Source organism: Aquarana catesbeiana, linkage group LG03, assembly GCF_042186555.1.
Source record: "Aquarana catesbeiana isolate 2022-GZ linkage group LG03, ASM4218655v1, whole genome shotgun sequence".
NCBI classification, from domain to species: Eukaryota; Metazoa; Chordata; class Amphibia; order Anura; family Ranidae; genus Aquarana; species Aquarana catesbeiana.
In genome coordinates this window covers 702,600,098-702,616,807 of record NC_133326.1, presented here as the reverse complement: position 1 = coordinate 702,616,807, position 16,710 = coordinate 702,600,098, and the positions used below count along the sequence as shown (strand labels likewise).

General features: G+C 46.2%; 1 protein-coding gene across 8 annotated transcripts in view; it reads right to left on the bottom strand.

The window, feature by feature from the left end:
* Window positions 1–16,710, bottom strand: part of LOC141133605 (alpha-2,8-sialyltransferase 8E-like) — a 344,333-nt gene that overhangs the window by 20,382 nt on the left and 307,241 nt on the right. For 7 of the 8 annotated variants that reach the window (XM_073623078.1, XM_073623077.1, XM_073623076.1 and 4 more), the window contains 3 exons: window positions 15,025–15,169; window positions 13,143–13,252; window positions 12,950–13,036 (listed from right to left, as the gene is read on the bottom strand). In XM_073623078.1, the coding sequence (XP_073479179.1) occupies window positions 12,950–13,036; window positions 13,143–13,252; window positions 15,025–15,169 (342 nt within the window). The remainder of the gene's footprint in view (window positions 1–12,949; window positions 13,037–13,142; window positions 13,253–15,024; window positions 15,170–16,710) is intronic. The other variant, XM_073623081.1, reaches the window with a different exon arrangement.

Genomic DNA, 16,710 nt, shown 5'->3' with positions numbered 1-16,710 from the left:
TTCTCTAGGGTGTTAGAAAAAAAATGTATAATGTTTGGGGGTTCTAAGTAATTTTCTAGCAAAAAAAATGTTTTTAACTTGTAAACAACAAATCTCAGAAAGAGGCTCGGTCCTTAACAAGCAGCTTGTACTGCGCCCTGATTGGGCAAAGCTTTTTCCAATCAGGACGCAGAATGCATTGTGTAGCACGCAGTGTATTGCAGGGCATTCGGCGGAGTGAACACCCTGCAGATTCGGGGGTTACCTGAACGAGGCTCAACAGCCAATGTTCGGCCCGAACTAATGCTCTGGCCGAACCATTCGCCCAACACTAGTCTTCAGGATAGCTGGGAATCATGCACAGCACAGGCAGAGAGAGCAGAAAGTTATCAACTCACAAGACAGGCAAAACCTTTTCTTTGAATCCAGCAGGGAATGGACAGACCCTCTGTCGGGTATTTTTTTTTTTTGCTGTTGGTGTCCCTGCTGGGGAAAATTACCCCAAAACAATTTTGTCACTAAGAAAGAAAATGAGGGAAATCCAATATTTTAGAGTTGTCCTCAGAAGAAGAGGTTTGAGCAAATCTTCCAGTGGGGAACAAATGTTCCACTGTCTAAGTGGCAGACTCCCCTCAATTTTTGGAGATTTCAGCCTCACTTCCTGTCACATCTCTGTAACAGGAAGTGAAGGGAAATTTCTCCAATGGCACACACACACAGAAAAAAAAAAAAATCTTTGAAAGTTTTAACCTTTCCCTATTTTTCCCACGGCAAAAAAAAAAATGTTGGCTATACATACATATTAATAAGGACCAGGCCTATTTTTCAAACTTGTTGTTTAAAACCATTGATCATCAGTTAAAATCTTTTTTTTTTTTTTTTGGAGGATGTACAGGGAAACAACAAGAAACTAGAAAGCCTCTAGGGAAAGAAAGTAAGGACTATGGATGCGATAAGTAAGGTTTCAATATAGGACGCTTATTTGTTGCCATTCACCCCCCCCATTTATCTATTTTTTTCCCCTTTTTTTTTATTTACTTTTTTTTTTGTTTTTTTGGGGCGGGGGGGGTTTTACCCCTTCCCTTTTAGTGTTTTGGCAGATGTGTAAAAATGTATCCATAATCTGTGTGATGAAATGAATATGCTATCTATATATGTATGAATTTGTTCATGTTTGAACTTGTTAATGTCTTTATAATAATTTACAATAAAATTAGATTGGAATAAAATTATTTTTTTTTTGCTAGAAAATTACTTAGAACCCCCAAACATTATACAGTGTGTATATATATATATATATATATATATATATACATATATATATACACACATTTTTTCAGACACCCTAGAGAATAAAATGGCAGTCGTTGCAATACTTTCTGTCACACAGTATTTGCGCAGCGGTCTTACAAGCACAAGTTTTTTTTTGGAAAAAATACACTTTTTTGAATAAAAAATAAGACAACAGTAAAGTTATCCCAATTTTTTTTTTTTTAATATTGTGAAAGATAATGTTACACCGAGTAAATTGAAAATGTCACGCTTCAAAAATTGCGCCCGCTCGTGGAATAGCGACAAACTTTCACCCTTAAAAATCTCCATAGGCGACATTTAAAAATTTCTACCGGTTACCAGTTTTGAGTTACTGAGGAGTTCTTTTGCTAGAATTATTGCTCTCGCTCTAACGAACGCTGCGATACCTCACTTGCGTGGTTCGAACACCGTTTTCATATGCGGGCGCTAGGGATGAGCCGAACACCCCCCGGTTCGGTTCGCACCAGAACCCGCGAACGGACCGAAAGTTCGCACGAACGTTAGAACCCCATTGACGTCTATGGGACTCGAACGTTCGAAATCAAAAGTGCTCATTTTAAAGGCTAATTTGCATGGTATTGTCCTAAAAAGGGTTTGGGGACCCGGGTCCTACCCCAGGGGACATGTATCAATGCAAAAAAAACTTTTAAAAACGGCCGTTTTTTCGGGAGCAGTGATTTTAATGATGCTTAAAGTAAAAAAAAAAAAGTGAAATATTCCTTTAAATATCGTACCTGGGGGGTGTCTATAGTATGCCTGTAAAGTGACGCGTGTTTCCCATGTTTAGAACAGTCCCTGCACCAAATGTCATTTTTAAAGGAAAAAATCTCATTTAAAACTGCTTGCGGGTTTAATGTCATGTCGGGTCATGGCAATATGGATGAAAATCAGTGAGACAAACGGCATGGGTACCCCCCAGTCCATTACCAGTCCCTTTGGGTCTTGTATGGATATTAAGGGGAACCCCGCACCCAAATTAAAATAAGGAAAGGTGTGGGGCCACCAGGCCCTATATACTCTGAACAGCAGTATACAGGCGGTGCAAACAAGACAGGGACTGTAGGTTTGTTGTTAAGTAGAATCTGTTTGTAATTTTGAACATTTTTAACGTGTTTAGCTCCAGCCAAAAAATCTTTTCTAAGCTTTTTGGAAAACATAGGGAAGGGTTATCACCCCTGTGACATTTGTTTTGCTGTCTTTCCTCCTCTTCAGAAGATTTCACCTCACTTTTTTGTCCCAATGAAAAATGTTTTTTGAAAATTTGGGTTTTTTTGTGGAACAAGGATTGGAAAGCATCAGTGGAAAGGAGAACTTGTTTTCCCATATTAACTCTTACAGGAGAGAATTTCCCTTCCTAGGGGTAGATTTCATCTCACTTCCTGTTGTCTCCTTCCGTTTGCAAGTAGGAGTCGTTTGTAAGTTAGATGTTTGAAAGTAGGGTCCTGCCCTATATACTCAGCAGAAATTTGGGCCTTAGGTGTTGCTGTGGCCACAACACTGTAAGCCCTCACAGGGCCCTGCTGTGAAATATTAGATCAAGAATTGTAATTACATGCCCCTGTTGAACAGGAGCTGAAAAATTAGGCCTTAGGCACTGGTGCTGGTGCCACAACACTGCAACCCCTCACAGACACTCTAGTTGGAACGCAGGAACGAGCCCTGCTGCAAATTATTGCTTCAAAAATTGTAATTACACGCCCCTGTTAGACAGGGGCAGAAAAATTGGGCCTTAGGCACTGGTGCTGGTGCCACAACACTGCAACCCCTCACAGACACTCTAGTTGGAACGCAGGAACGAGCCCTGCTGCAAATTATTGCTTCAAAAATTGTAATTACACGCCCCTGTTAGACAGGGGCAGAAAAATTGGGCCTTAGGCACTGGTGCTGGTGCCACAACACTGCAACCCCTCACAGACACTCTAGTTGGAACGCAGGAACGAGCCCTGCTGCAAAGTATTGCATCAAAAATTGTAATTACACGCCCCTGTTAGACAGGGGCAGAAAAATTGGGCCTTAGGCACTGGTGCTGGTGCCACAACACTGCAACAAGCTATCAGCGTGATGATTGAGGAGGAAGAGGATAATTACTCAGGGATAGTCACTCAGCATCAGCATAGGCAGTCTTTGAAGGGATCTGAGATTTCAAAAAAAATTATTCGGTTACATCAGCATCAGGTGCTTGGTAGCTGGTGGTGATCCAAGACTCATTCATTTTTATGAAGGTCAGCCGATCGACCGAGTCGGTGGACAGACGCACCCTGTGATCGGTTACCACGCCTCCAGCAGCACTGAATGTGCGTTCCGAAAGAACGCTGGATGCAGGACAGGCCAGTAGCTCAATTGCATACTGTGCAAGCTCTGGCCAGTGATCCATCCTCAAGACCCAGTAACCCAGAGGATTTTCGGTGGGAAAGGTGTCCAAGTCTGATCTTGCCCCTAGGTATTCCTGCACCATGTAAAACAGACGCTGGCGATGGTTGCTGGAACCGATCATACCTTGGGGCTGCGGACCAAAAAATTGTCTGAACGCATCGGTCAGACGGCCACCTTCTCCACCGCTCCTTCTTTGACTGACCGAAGCCTCAGCAACACGTTGTCCAGAAACAGGAGTTTGTAACCTCCCAGTCTCTGGGAACGCGTTGCACAGACCTTTCTGCAAGGCCTCCCGAAGATGTTTCATCCTCTGCTCCCTCTGCGATGGCAAGATAAGGTCCGCAACCTTACCCTTGTAACGTGGATCAAGGAGGGTTGCCAGCCAGTATTGGTCCTTCTCCTTGATACCACGAATACGAGGATCCTTACGCAGGCTTTGCAGGATCAGGGAGGCCATGCAGCGTAGGTTTGCTGAGGCATTCGGTCCGGAGTCCTCTGGGTCACTAAGAACGACATGGTCCGCAGCCACCTCCTCCCAGCCACGTACAAGTCCATGTGTTTCTTGGGACTGATCCCTTAAAGACTGCTGCTGATGCTGAGTGCCAGGCTCCACCTCCATACTGACACAATCTTCCTCCTCCTCCTCTTCCTCCTCGTCCTCTTCCTGTGTGATCGGCGGGCACGCAGGAACACTGTCTGGATAAAGGGGGCCTTGAGAGCTAAGGAAGTCCTCCTCTTCCTGCCTCTGTTCTGCCTCAAGTGCCCTGTCCATTATTCCACGCAGCGTGTGCTCCAACAGGTGGACAAGGGGGACAGTGTCACTGATGCATGCACTGTCACTGCTCACCATCCTCGTGGCCTCCTCGAATGGTGACAGGACAGTGCATGCATCCCTGATCATGGCCCACTGGCGTGGGGAAAAAAAACCAAGCTCCCCTGACCCTGTCCTGGTGCCATAGTCGCACAGGTACTCATTTATGGCCCTCTGCTGCGTGTGCAGCCGCTGCAGCATGGCCAACGTTGAGTTCCACCTGGTGGGCATGTCACAGATTAGGCGGTTCTTGGGCAGGTTAAACTCCTTTTGGAGGTCCGTCAGCCGAGCACTGGCATTATATGACCGGCGGAAATGCACACAGACTTTCCTGGCCTGCCTCAGGACATCCTGTAAGCCCGGGTACCTGCCCAAGAACCGCTGCACCACCAAGTTAAGGACGTGAGCCAAACAGGGCACATGGGTCATTTGTCCCTGTCGGAGGGCAGAGAGGAGGTTGGTGCCATTGTCGCAAACCACCATTCCTGCCTTAAGTTGGCGTGGCGTCAACCACCTCTGAACCTGCCCCTGCAGAGCTGACAGAACCTCTGCCCCAGTGTGGCTCCTGTCCCCCAAGCACACCAGCTCAAGCACCGCATGGCATCTTTTGGCCTGCGTACTTGCGTAGCCCCTTGAACGCCTACGGAGCACCGCTGGTTCCGAGGAAGAGGCCATGGAGGAAGAAGAAGAGGAGGGGGTGGAGGAGAGAGGTGTGTCACAATCAGCATTTTGGAGGCGTGGTGGCGGAACAACCTCCAACACTACTGCACCTTGTCCTGCATCCTTCCCAGCTGCCAGCAGAGTCACCCAATGCGCCGTGAAACTTAGGTAACGTCCCTGTCCATGCCTGCTGGACCATGAGTCAGCGGTAATATGCACCTTACCGCTGACCGCCCTGTCCAGCGAGGCATGGACATTGCCTTCCACATGCCGGTAGAGAGCCGGAATCGCCTTCCGTGAGAAAAAGTGGCGTTTGGGTACCTGCCACTGAGGAACCGCACATTCCACAAACTCACGGAAGGGGGCAGAGTCTACCAACTGAAAAGGCAGCAGTTGAAGTGCTAGCAATTTTGCCAAGCTAGCATTCAACCGCTGGGCATGTGGATGGCTGGGAGCAAACTTCTTTCGGCGGTGCAGCAGCTGGGGCAGGGAAATTTGCCTGGTACAATCTGACGTCGGTGTACCAAAAGCAGATTGCCCACAAGTACTTGGCTGTGACACACCTAATTCTACACCTTCATTCCTCTCACTGCAGGTCTCAGAGAGGACTGAAGGTCTAGTGGGGTTGGAAATCTCAGCTGATGAGGAGCAAGGAGAGATCCTCTTTGTTCTTTGGTGTGGGTCTTTTAGATACGCTTGCCAACGAACTGCATGGCAGGTCAACATATGTCTGGTCAAGCATGTGGTACCCAAGCGGGAGATATTTTGGCCACGCGAGATACGCTTGAGACATATGTTGCAAATAGCAGCGGTGCGATCTGATGCACTCGTCTCAAAAAAGGCCCACACCAAAGAACTTTTTGAATAACGCGCAGAGACTGCAGCGCCCTGCACATGTGGAGCTTTGGGGTGTGATGCAGTCAATGTGCTGCCCTTAGGCTGGCCCCTGGAGGGCATCCTGCCTCGTTGGTGATGTGCTGCCGCCTCCTCCTCCTCCTCCTCCTCCTCCTCCTCCTCCTCCTCCTCTCTCCTATCAGGCACCCACGTTGAGTCAGTGACCTCATCATCCCCTCCCTCCTCATCACTGGAGCAAACCTGGCAGTATGCTGCAGCAGGGGGAGCATGACTGCCAGATTGCTGTCCTTCTTGGGCACCCCCTCTGTCCGCGCTCATGTTACTGCCTTCATCGAGCTCAGTATCGTCATCAGAGCCTTCCAAACGCTGGGCATCCTCCTGGAGCATGTACCCAACACTGTGGTCAAACAGTTCGAGGGAATCCTCATGAGGACATGGTGGAGCTAGGGAAGGAGTCACTGATGACATTGAGCTGAGGGAAGAGGCCGCTGCTTTGCCAGACAAAGCACCCTGGGCATGGGTGAGAGAGGATGAGGAGGATGAGGACGGCTTGGTCATCCACTCGACCAAGTCTTCCGCATGTTGCGGCTCAACATGGCCAGCTGCCGAAAAAAAGGCCAAGCGTGTCCCATGGCCACGTGCTGATGAGGATGCACCGTCTCCACGACCAGCACTAGACACAGAGCCTGCTTGCCCTCTCTTATTGGCTTGTGACTGTCTGCCTCTCCTTCTTGGCCTTCCAGACATACTAATGGCCTGTAGCTGCACTAAGCTGGGATAGAACACCTGTAATTTTCTTCAAGTAGCTTTATATACTGTAACCAGACAAGCCTGCCTGTCAGTAGGAAGATAAGAGGAACGGATCTAGCTGAACACTGTGAGCAGGACGCACTGTACTAAATGTAAATAGTCTAGCTGCCTGACCGTGGTACTAATAGGATCAAATAGAACACCTGTAATTTTCTTCAGGTAGCTTTATATACTGTAACCAGACAAGCCTGCCTGTCATTAGGAAGATAACAGGAACGGATCTAGCTGTACACTGTGAGCAGGACGCACTGTACTAAATGTAAATAGTCTAGCTGCCTGACCGTGGTACTAATAGGATCAAATAGAACACCTGTAATTTTCTTCAGGTAGCTTTATATACTGTAACCAGACAAGCCTGCCTGTCAGTAGGAAGATAACAGGAACGGATCTAGCTGTACACTGTGAGCAGGACGCACTGTACTAAATGTAAATAGTCTAGCTGCCTGACCGTGGTACTAATAGGATCAAATAGAACACCTGTAATTTTCTTCAGGTAGCTTTATATACTGTAACCAGACAAGCCTGCCTGTCAGTAGGAAGATAACAGGAACGGATCTAGCTGTACACTGTGAGCAGGACGCACTGTACTAAATGTAAATAGTCTAGCTGCCTGACCGTGGTACTAATAGGATCAAATAGAACACCTGTAATTTTCTTCAGGTAGCTTTATATACTGTAACCAGACAAGCCTGCCTGTCAGTAGGAAGATAACAGGAACGGATCTAGCTGAACACTGTGAGCAGGACGCACTGTACTAAATGTAAATAGTCTAGCTGCCTGACCGTGGTACTAATAGGATCAAATAGAACACCTGTAATTTTCTTCAGGTAGCTTTATATACTGTAACCAGACAAGCCTGCCGGTCAGTAGGAATTTAACAGGAACGGATCTAGCTGAACACTGTGAGCAGGACGCACTGCATTAAATGTAAATAGTCTAGATAGAAGATAACAGGAACAGATCTAGCTAAACTGAATACAGTGTATATATATATATGCAACACCTGGGATGCATATATATACACAATACACTGTAAGTGCAGCTAACTGACTGACTGTTCTGCCTAATCTATCTAACTCAAATCAAATGACACTGTCTCTCTCTCTCTCTATCTCTCAGCACACCGGAACACACACTACACAGGGCCGCCGTGCAGGCGGCCTTATATAGTGTGGGGTGTGTACTAAATCCCCTGAGCCATAATTGGCCAAAGCCACCCTGGCTTTGGCCAATTACAGCTCTCTCTACTGACAGCGCTGTGATTGGCCAAGCATGCGGGTCATAGTGCATGCTTGGCCAATCATCAGCCAGCAATGCACTGCGATGCCGCAGTGAATTATGGGCCGTGACGCGCCACACGAATTTAGCGCGAACGGCCCATAACGTTCGCAATTCGGCGAACGATCGAACAGCCGATGTTCGAGTCGAACATGGGTTCGACTCGAACACGAAGCTCATCCCTAGCGGGCGCAAATTACATATGAGTTTGCTTCTGTGCACAAGCTCGGCGGGACGGGGCACTTGAAATTTTTTTTTTTCCTATTTATTTTACTTTTTAATGTTTTTATTTTTACACTGTCCTTTTTTAAAAAAAAAAAAAATTGGGTCATTTTTTTTCCTATTACAAGGAATGTAAACATCCCTTGTAATAGAAAAAAAAGCATGACAGGACCACTTTAATGTGAGATCTGGGGGGGTCAAAAAGACCTCAGATCTCAAATTTACACTTAAATGCAATAATAATAATAAAAAAAAAAATTATATAAAAAAGTACCGACGTGCAATGACGGCGGTTTGCGGTATATGGCTAAGGAGACTATTTATAAAATATTAGTTGGATGAATGTCAAGCACATTTGCACATGCTGCATGGATTTTGGCTATAATGTCTCTAACAGAGTAAAGCTTGTTATCGTCGGCTCTATCTAGTGGAATGTTTTTTTTCCATTGAAATATTTCAGAAAAGCATGCCGTATTTTGGCTGTCAGATGGAGCTGTTGATCGTGGGAACTAATTAATAGGAATAAGCTCATGTTTTGGACTGAACTTTGGCATTTGGGCAAACAGTGAACATGAACTCGTACAGCAAGAGCCGAACGTCATCTATAAATAGCAGTATTACTAACACTATCATATATGACAGCCACCTGTTGTTAAAGTGCTTGTAAAGGCAGAAGTTTTTTTTTTTATCTTAACCTCTTGCTTACCGGGCACTTAAACACCCCCCCCCCCGACCAGACCAATTTTCAGCTTTCAGCGCTGTCACTCTTTTATATGACAATTGCGCGGTCATACAACACTGTACACAAATGAATTTTTTTTACTATTTTCTTTCCCACAAACAGAGCTTTCTTTTGGTGGTATTTGATCGCCTCTTGGTTTATGTTTTGTTAAAAAATTGAAAAAAGACCGAAAACTTTGAAAAAAAAATACAAAACAGATTTATATTTTGTTATAAAATTTTGCAAAAAAAGGTAATTTTTCTCCTTCATTGATGTACGCTGATGAAGCTGCACTGATAGGCTGCATTGATGGCCACTGATAGGCGGCACTGGTGGGCACTGATAGGTGTCACTGAGAGGTGGCACTGAGAGGTGGCACTGGTGAGCACTGACAGGTATTACTGAGAGGTGGCACTGATGGGTGGCACTGATGGGCACTGATGGGCGGCACTTAAGGGCTTTGGTAGGTGGCACTGAAGGGCACTAATTGGTGGCACTGATAGGTGGCACTGATGGGCACTGATAGGTGGCAGTGATGGTCCAGAAATTAAACGAGATGATGTGGGATGCTTGTGTCTCATTACCTCCAGGAAGAGAAGAGCCCCAGGTGCTGCCTAAATGCTGATGCAAGTAGAAGAGAACAAGAAGACCTGGACAGCCGCACACCGGAATGGATAAATCCATCTTTTTATTCAAAATACAGGATCATGGGGTACACAAAACATGACTGTGGGGTGGTACAAAAATAGTTGACGCGTTTCACACTTACACCAAGTGCTTACTCATAGCTTTGAAAAGACGGATTTATCCATTCCGGTGTGCGGCTGTCCAGGTCTTCTTGTTCTCTTCTACAGGTGGCAATGATGGTCACTGATGGGTGGCATTGATGGGCACTGGTAGGTAACACTGATAGGCAGCACTGCTAGGTGGCACTGATGGGGCATTGATTGGCACCACTGTTGGGCATTGATAGATGGCACTCGTGGGCACTGATAGGTGGCACTGATATACACTGGTGGGCACTGATTGGTGGGCACTGATATGCACTGTGGGCACTGGCAGGCGGCACTGGTGGGCACAGATGAGGTGGCTGTGCCTCTTCCTCTTTGGGACCAATGTCCCTTACACAGAAGCCGGTGATCTGCTTTTTTTTTCTCCTCATGCTGTCAGCGTGAGGAGAAAAAAAACGATTACCGATCTTCTGTTTACATGACGTGATCAGCTGTCATTGGCTGACAGCTGATCACGTGGTTAGGGGCCGGGATCAGCCCCTTACTCCGATCTGTAATCAGCCGAGTCTCATTGACCCCCTGTGAGGCGCGCATGGGGAGCGTGCAAAGGGGAGGACGTCTATTGACGGCCTTCCGGCAATGTAGGTCCACGCTGTAGCCGTCATTCGGCTATAGCGTGGATAGGAAGAGGTTAATGCATTCTATGCATTAAGATAAAAAACCTTCAGTGTGCAGCAGCCCCCCTAATTCTTACCTGAGCCCCCTCTAAATCCAGCGATGTGCACGACAGAATCGGTTGTCCTGGAATCTCCCTCCTCATTGGCTGGGACACACAGCGGGTGCCATTGGCTCAAAAGTCAGTGGACCAATGAGGAGAGAGGGGGCAGGTCCTAGCCTCCCTCTCCCTGTCTGAATGGACACACAGGGCAGCGGCTTGGCTCGGGTGCCCCCGTAGCAAGTTGCTTGTTGTGGGAGCACTCGGTGAGAGGGAGGGGCCAAGAGGGAGGGGCCAGGAGCACCGGCGGGGGACCTGAGAAGAGGAGAATTGGAGCTGCTCTGTGAAAAACCATTACACAGAGCAGGTAAGTATGAAATGTTTATTTTTCAAAAAACAAAAAGACAAAATCGAGACTTTTAGTATCACTTTAAGGACACTGGTGGGTACAGGCACAGTCCTTAAAGTGTAAGTTCACCTTTACAGAAAATTTGTAAGGTGACCGTACGCTGGACCCCCCCATCCCCCTCTGGTCCCGCTGTAATGTGGTCCCGCAATCCTGCTCTGCCAGGGACCGGAATGGCACTTCACCATTTGCAATCCTCCTGGCATTCTCTCCTCTCCTCGCAGCGCTGACAGGATGAGCTAGATGGATTCTGATTGGTCAGTGCTGTCAATTTGATGATGCTGACCAATTAAAATGCCTCTTGTCCATACATGCTGAGAGGTACGGAAAGGAGATTAAGCCAAGGTGATTTTAAATCCCTCGACCAGTGAATTGGCGTTCCAGTTCCTGACAGAGCAGGATAGCGGGACTATAGTACAGTGGGACTGGGGGGGGGGGTGAGGGGGTCCAGTGTAAGGTCACCTTACAGATTTTCTGTAACAACCAGCGACTTTGCTGGCTCAATTCACTTACATAGCCGGGAATCCCTGACAATGTAAGCAAAGGGGCAGGATCCCAGTGATTTCATTGACCATGTACTCTATGTATAGTGTAATGTTGTATGGTCATTGACATCACCGGAGACCCCAACTCCTTGTATATAACAGTTGTCACCCACCAGACTTTCCATTTGGTGGGTGACAAGCAAAAAAAGTGGGACATGTCTGAGTGGCAGCATTTGTTTTCTTTTGGCAGGTCGTTGGCCATCAGGCACCCTGATTGAGGTTGATTTGCATCGCTGGATGATGTGATTGATAATGGATTTACAATGCTGGACTTTTTTTTTTTAATAAAGGACTTGTCAGATGTTTTGGTATCCTTTTTTCTAGGTTGCACTTATTTTTTTTTGCAAATGAGTAGGGGTACTATGTATCCCCTACTCATTCACATGGGGGGGGGGGGGGGGTGGTATCTGGGTGCCCCTTTATTGTTAAAGGGGCCTTCCAAATTCTGATAAGCCCCCTACCCACAGACTCCCTCAACCACTGAGAGTTTTAGGGAAGAGGACCTTGTCATCATCAACGTGGGGACAGGGCACTTTGCAGGCATGGCACCCACCAGGGGCGGCCTCTATCCTTTGCCACCCCTCTATATGCATAATGGATAGATTCATGCATTACATGAATCTATCCATGGCTGCTGCTGTCACCCTCTATTCCGGTGCCCGGCGGGGGTGTTTTTTTTTTTTTTGAGGCACCTGATTAGAGCCATAGGCTCTAATAGGCTTAAAATAGGATGGTCTCAGAGTCCACCCAGATGTGTTAAAAAAGCAAATATTTGCTTTTCTAACACTGAATCGCCTCTCCGCCAATCAGGAAGTGTGGGTCTGTTACCCGTTTCCCGATTGGCTGAAAGGTTAGACGCATTGGACGCCTAGGAGGAGGGGAGGAGATGCACGGCAGAAGCCGCCGTGATCTCAGAAGGACGCGGAAGACGCTGCAAGATGCCTGCCAAAGCCTGTCCCCCTGCCCAATGTGCCTGATGATCCCCGATGTGCCCGCCGATTGGGTAAGTGCCGGTGGACCGACAAACAGCTGGGGGGTGTTGAGGTGCCGCGGGGGGGTGGTTGCTTGCTGCCCCCAGACAAAAAAACACCAGCCGCCATTGTCACCCACCATTTTGAGGGCATGTCTCCTGGTATGGTTTAGGAAGGAGGGCCATATGTTTATTCCCTCCATTTCCTGGCCAACCAAGCTGCATGCTCAGATTAAGGGTCTTGTATAGATTTCCTGGGGCCTCACTTTTTTTTTTTCTTGTACCTCTTTAAGATCCATACCACACTCAAAGGGTGTGGTATGCATTATGGGAGGGAAGACTCTGCGAAATCTTTGAGTGAGAGTAATAATTGTAGGGACACTATTTACAATATCTTCTCAACTGACGAGCTGTAAAGGTTAAAATGTAGCCTATTGATAGTTTTGGGAACCATAATTTTTTGCCATTTCAAGGCCTCACATGCATAATAATACAGATCAATAAATATCCATTGTTTATATGCAGTTCTATATCATATAAAGAAAATCACAGCACATACTTATTCATTAAGATGCTTGGGTTTGAGGTGACAAGATCAGTCTTTGCCCCAATGTCATCCGTCCAGTTCAGTGGAGGAAAATTCAGCCTAGAGAGAAGGGATAGAAGATGTAAAGGCTGAGAATGGCAAACAGAGCAATGGACCAATTACTCCATTTCATAGGCTGTTCTTCCACCTTTACCTTTACTCTTACCTGAACACAAAGTCAGCCCCGTCAATTTGGGCACCACAAGAGCTGTTGGTTAAGATTCCACCATTACCGACCACTGCACAGGTTCTGATTGGCTTTTGGAAGGGGGACTTCTGGGGAAAGGATGAATAAACATGGAAAAGATGCTTATATTAGACCAGGGTTCTGCAGACTTTTCAGTAAAGGTTTACATCCCTCTTACATCAGAGTCCCCTTCAGAATCCCCTTTACATCAGAGTCCTCCCTTACATCAAGGTTCCCAACAAATTCCCCCTTATATCAGTGTCCCCATCAGAGTCCCATCTTACACTGAAGTCCCCATAAGAGACCTCCTTCAGAAGAGAGTCCCCACCAGAGTTCACCCTTACACTTGCAGAACTTCTGGGAGTTTGGAGAGCCTGGTGGAAGTATGGCTGTAGCAGCATAAGAAGGCAGAGCAGGTTTGGAAAGAGAAAGTTCCATTCTCCTTTGAATGCTAGGACAAGCATATGACTGGTTGTTAGGATGCTGGCAGCCCCAGAAACCAATGATGGTACAATGACAGCACAATCAGGGGGGCCTGAACTGGAGACTGAAGGGTGGATTTGTAGCTGTTGGGGAGAAATGGAAACCATAGGTTGACCTGAAGACCTGTGTAAGACCAGCAGTGGGCCAGGTAAAACCTTGCAGTAGGCCAAATTTGGCCTGCAGGTCGTAGTTTGGAGAACTTTGTATTAGACCCTGGATTTGTGCCAGTTCATTTAGGTTGCAGTGATATTACTCCCTGCAGGTGTGAACGCTGATTGAAGGCTATCTTTGTGCCACAAGTTTTTGAATACAAAAATACATTAGGGAGTTTTCTCTTCATTGTCTGTCCCAGAGATGCAACAGGAAGTTAAAGGAAATTTCTACAATGTTGTCACCAGAACAGTACCATTGGTAGATTTCCTCTCATCCCTAGTTATATCATTTTGAATTTCCTAAAACATCCAACTAGGTCTAGCCAATGCACCTGAACTGGCACCTTTTTATATTTTCATTTATTTATTTTTCTTTTTGTGTACGTCAGTTTGCACTTACATGTTTGTTTTGTCAGTTGGATTGTAGGATAAGGGTTTTTGGACCTACCCTAAAGCCTAGGGGGAGAATGTGTGGCCCTTAGGTTCCTTCATCTCCTACCTTCGGGAGAGCCCCTCAGCTAGTACTCGTTGGTTGACTTTGGCTGGCCAAGAGGAGTGAGGTCTGCTAGGCCTTTTGGCTAGTTGGGCCTAAGTGTGATTTGCCCGAGTCAGGAGTTTTTTGCCCCAGGTGGGTCAGGGAAGGGTTCATCCTCTTCTGGATGAGACCATATGACATATCCTAAGTGCACTTTGTGTTCAGATACACTTTTTTGTTCACTTTGGTGTTTTGTCTTTGCCAAAAATAAAACTACTTTCTGTCTCAAGGAAAATGGTCACCAGAACAATTATAGTGGGTGAATGTCTCCAGTAGGGACAGAGACAGAGACAGCAATAAACATGACACACATTTTGCCATTGCGTACACTTTAAAATAAAGTCTTTGCTGTGCTCAGGGTTCAGCCTCGAGAAAACATGACTTAACTAACATCTAGATCAGGGATCTTCAAACTACGGCCCTCCAGCTGTTGTGGAACTGCACATCCCATGAGGCATTGTAAAACTCTGACATTCACAGACATGACACGGAATGATGGGAATTGTAGTTCCTGAACAACTGGAGGGCCGTAGTTTGAAGACCCCTGATCTAGATATCTTTTTCTGAAGTGGAAAGGCAAACATTTCCTTCATATGTTATATTTCTCTGCATTGTATGTGGCTGACCCCGATATCCTGAAATAGGTTTTTATAAAAATGGGATAAAACCCAGTTCCTTGGCCAGCACTCACCTTCGGGAACAGACTGTAAAGGCTCTTGGTGATGTTTTGTTTTATTTTTGTTTCTGCATCAAAGGTAATAGTTTGTCCGATCACAGTATTCTCCTGTGTCATGATCATTGAGTACGAAGCATTGCAACATTTTCCCAAGTTGGCCCTGAGCAATGAACAAAAATTGAAATAATTATCAAAATGTAGGTTATCACTGTTGGAGATAAAATCTTGCACACATCTTACATGACTGTTCTGCCTTCAGCAGGATTTCTGTTAAGTTGTTTGCCTGCGATATTGGATTTGACCACAAGATGGAGTCGGTGGTAAATGTACAGTTTTGCAGAAACTAGATAACTGTTCACCTTTAATAAAACTTCCCGTCATTCTTTAGTTCAAGGAAAGGAAGCTAATGCATCATGGGAGTTCAGACTCCATCTTAGAGACTGAAAGAAGGAACCAGCTATCAGAGCACACGCTGGACCAAAACCTGCATCCGTTTGCATCCCCTAAATGCAGCATCGCTGGTGAGAATAACTTATCGCCATCTACAGCCTAGCTTGTTCGTTGTATTTATGTATATTTCATATATTGATTATATGTATCTGTATTTGTTTTTTCTCAATAGTTTCACCCACCCTGTTTTGTTAAAGTGGTTGTAAACCCTTACAGACCACTTTTACCTACAGGTAAGCCTAGATTAAATATTTGCAAAAGACAGGCACCAATGTCTACGGTGCATGCGTCGTAGACAACGGCGCACTGAGCGTGCCGTTTCTAACGACGATCATGCCGTTAGTGACGCCATGCGCGAGAGTGACGTCATCGCGGCTCCGGCACTGTGACTGGCCCGGAAGTCACTCCGGGAGATATGGCGGCGACGGACGAGGGGAATGAGGACTGCTTCGGGGGCTTCGATCTCAGGTAAGTAATTTATAATGAGCTAGTATGCTATGCATACTAGCTCATTATGCATTTGTCTTGCAGGGTGTTTATTTATTTTTTTCCAGAGGGTTTACTTCCTCTTTAATAAAGCTTTAAAACGACACACAGTCTGGCTTATTGCAGAATAGGAGGTTTTAGCTGCATGTTGAGCTACACACAGGGAAATGTGTAGCAGGGACAGAACAGTGAAACTGTGGCTGCTAAAAACAGGGGCAGCCAGCGATACAGCAGCTACCCAGAAAATGGGATACACAGTAACTACACAGAGGTCTGCTACACTGTCAGTGCAGCCACTTGCATATGGCAACACAGCAGTCTCTACGCAAAACGTTGCGGAGTTGCTAGAGCAGCCTTTGCTAAACAAGAAACGCACATAAAAAAACAGAAAGCCCTACTAGAAGCAGACCTAGAGAAACCTATGCCCTGTACACACACAATAGGATTTTCCGACAACAAAACCGTGGAGTTTTTTCTGAAGGATGTTGGCTCAAACTTGTCTTGCATACACACGGTCACACAAAGTTGGTCGGAAATTCCGAACGTCAAGAACGCGGTGACATACAACACGTATGACGAGCCGAGAAAAATGAAGTTCAATAGCCAGTGCGGCTCTTCTGCTTGATTCTGAGCATGTGTGAAACTTTTTTGCGTCGGACTTATGTACACACGCTCGGAATTTCCGACAACAAGTTTTGTTGTCGGAAAATTTGAGAACCTGCTCTCAAACATTTGTTGGCGGAAATTCCGCCAACAAATGTTTGA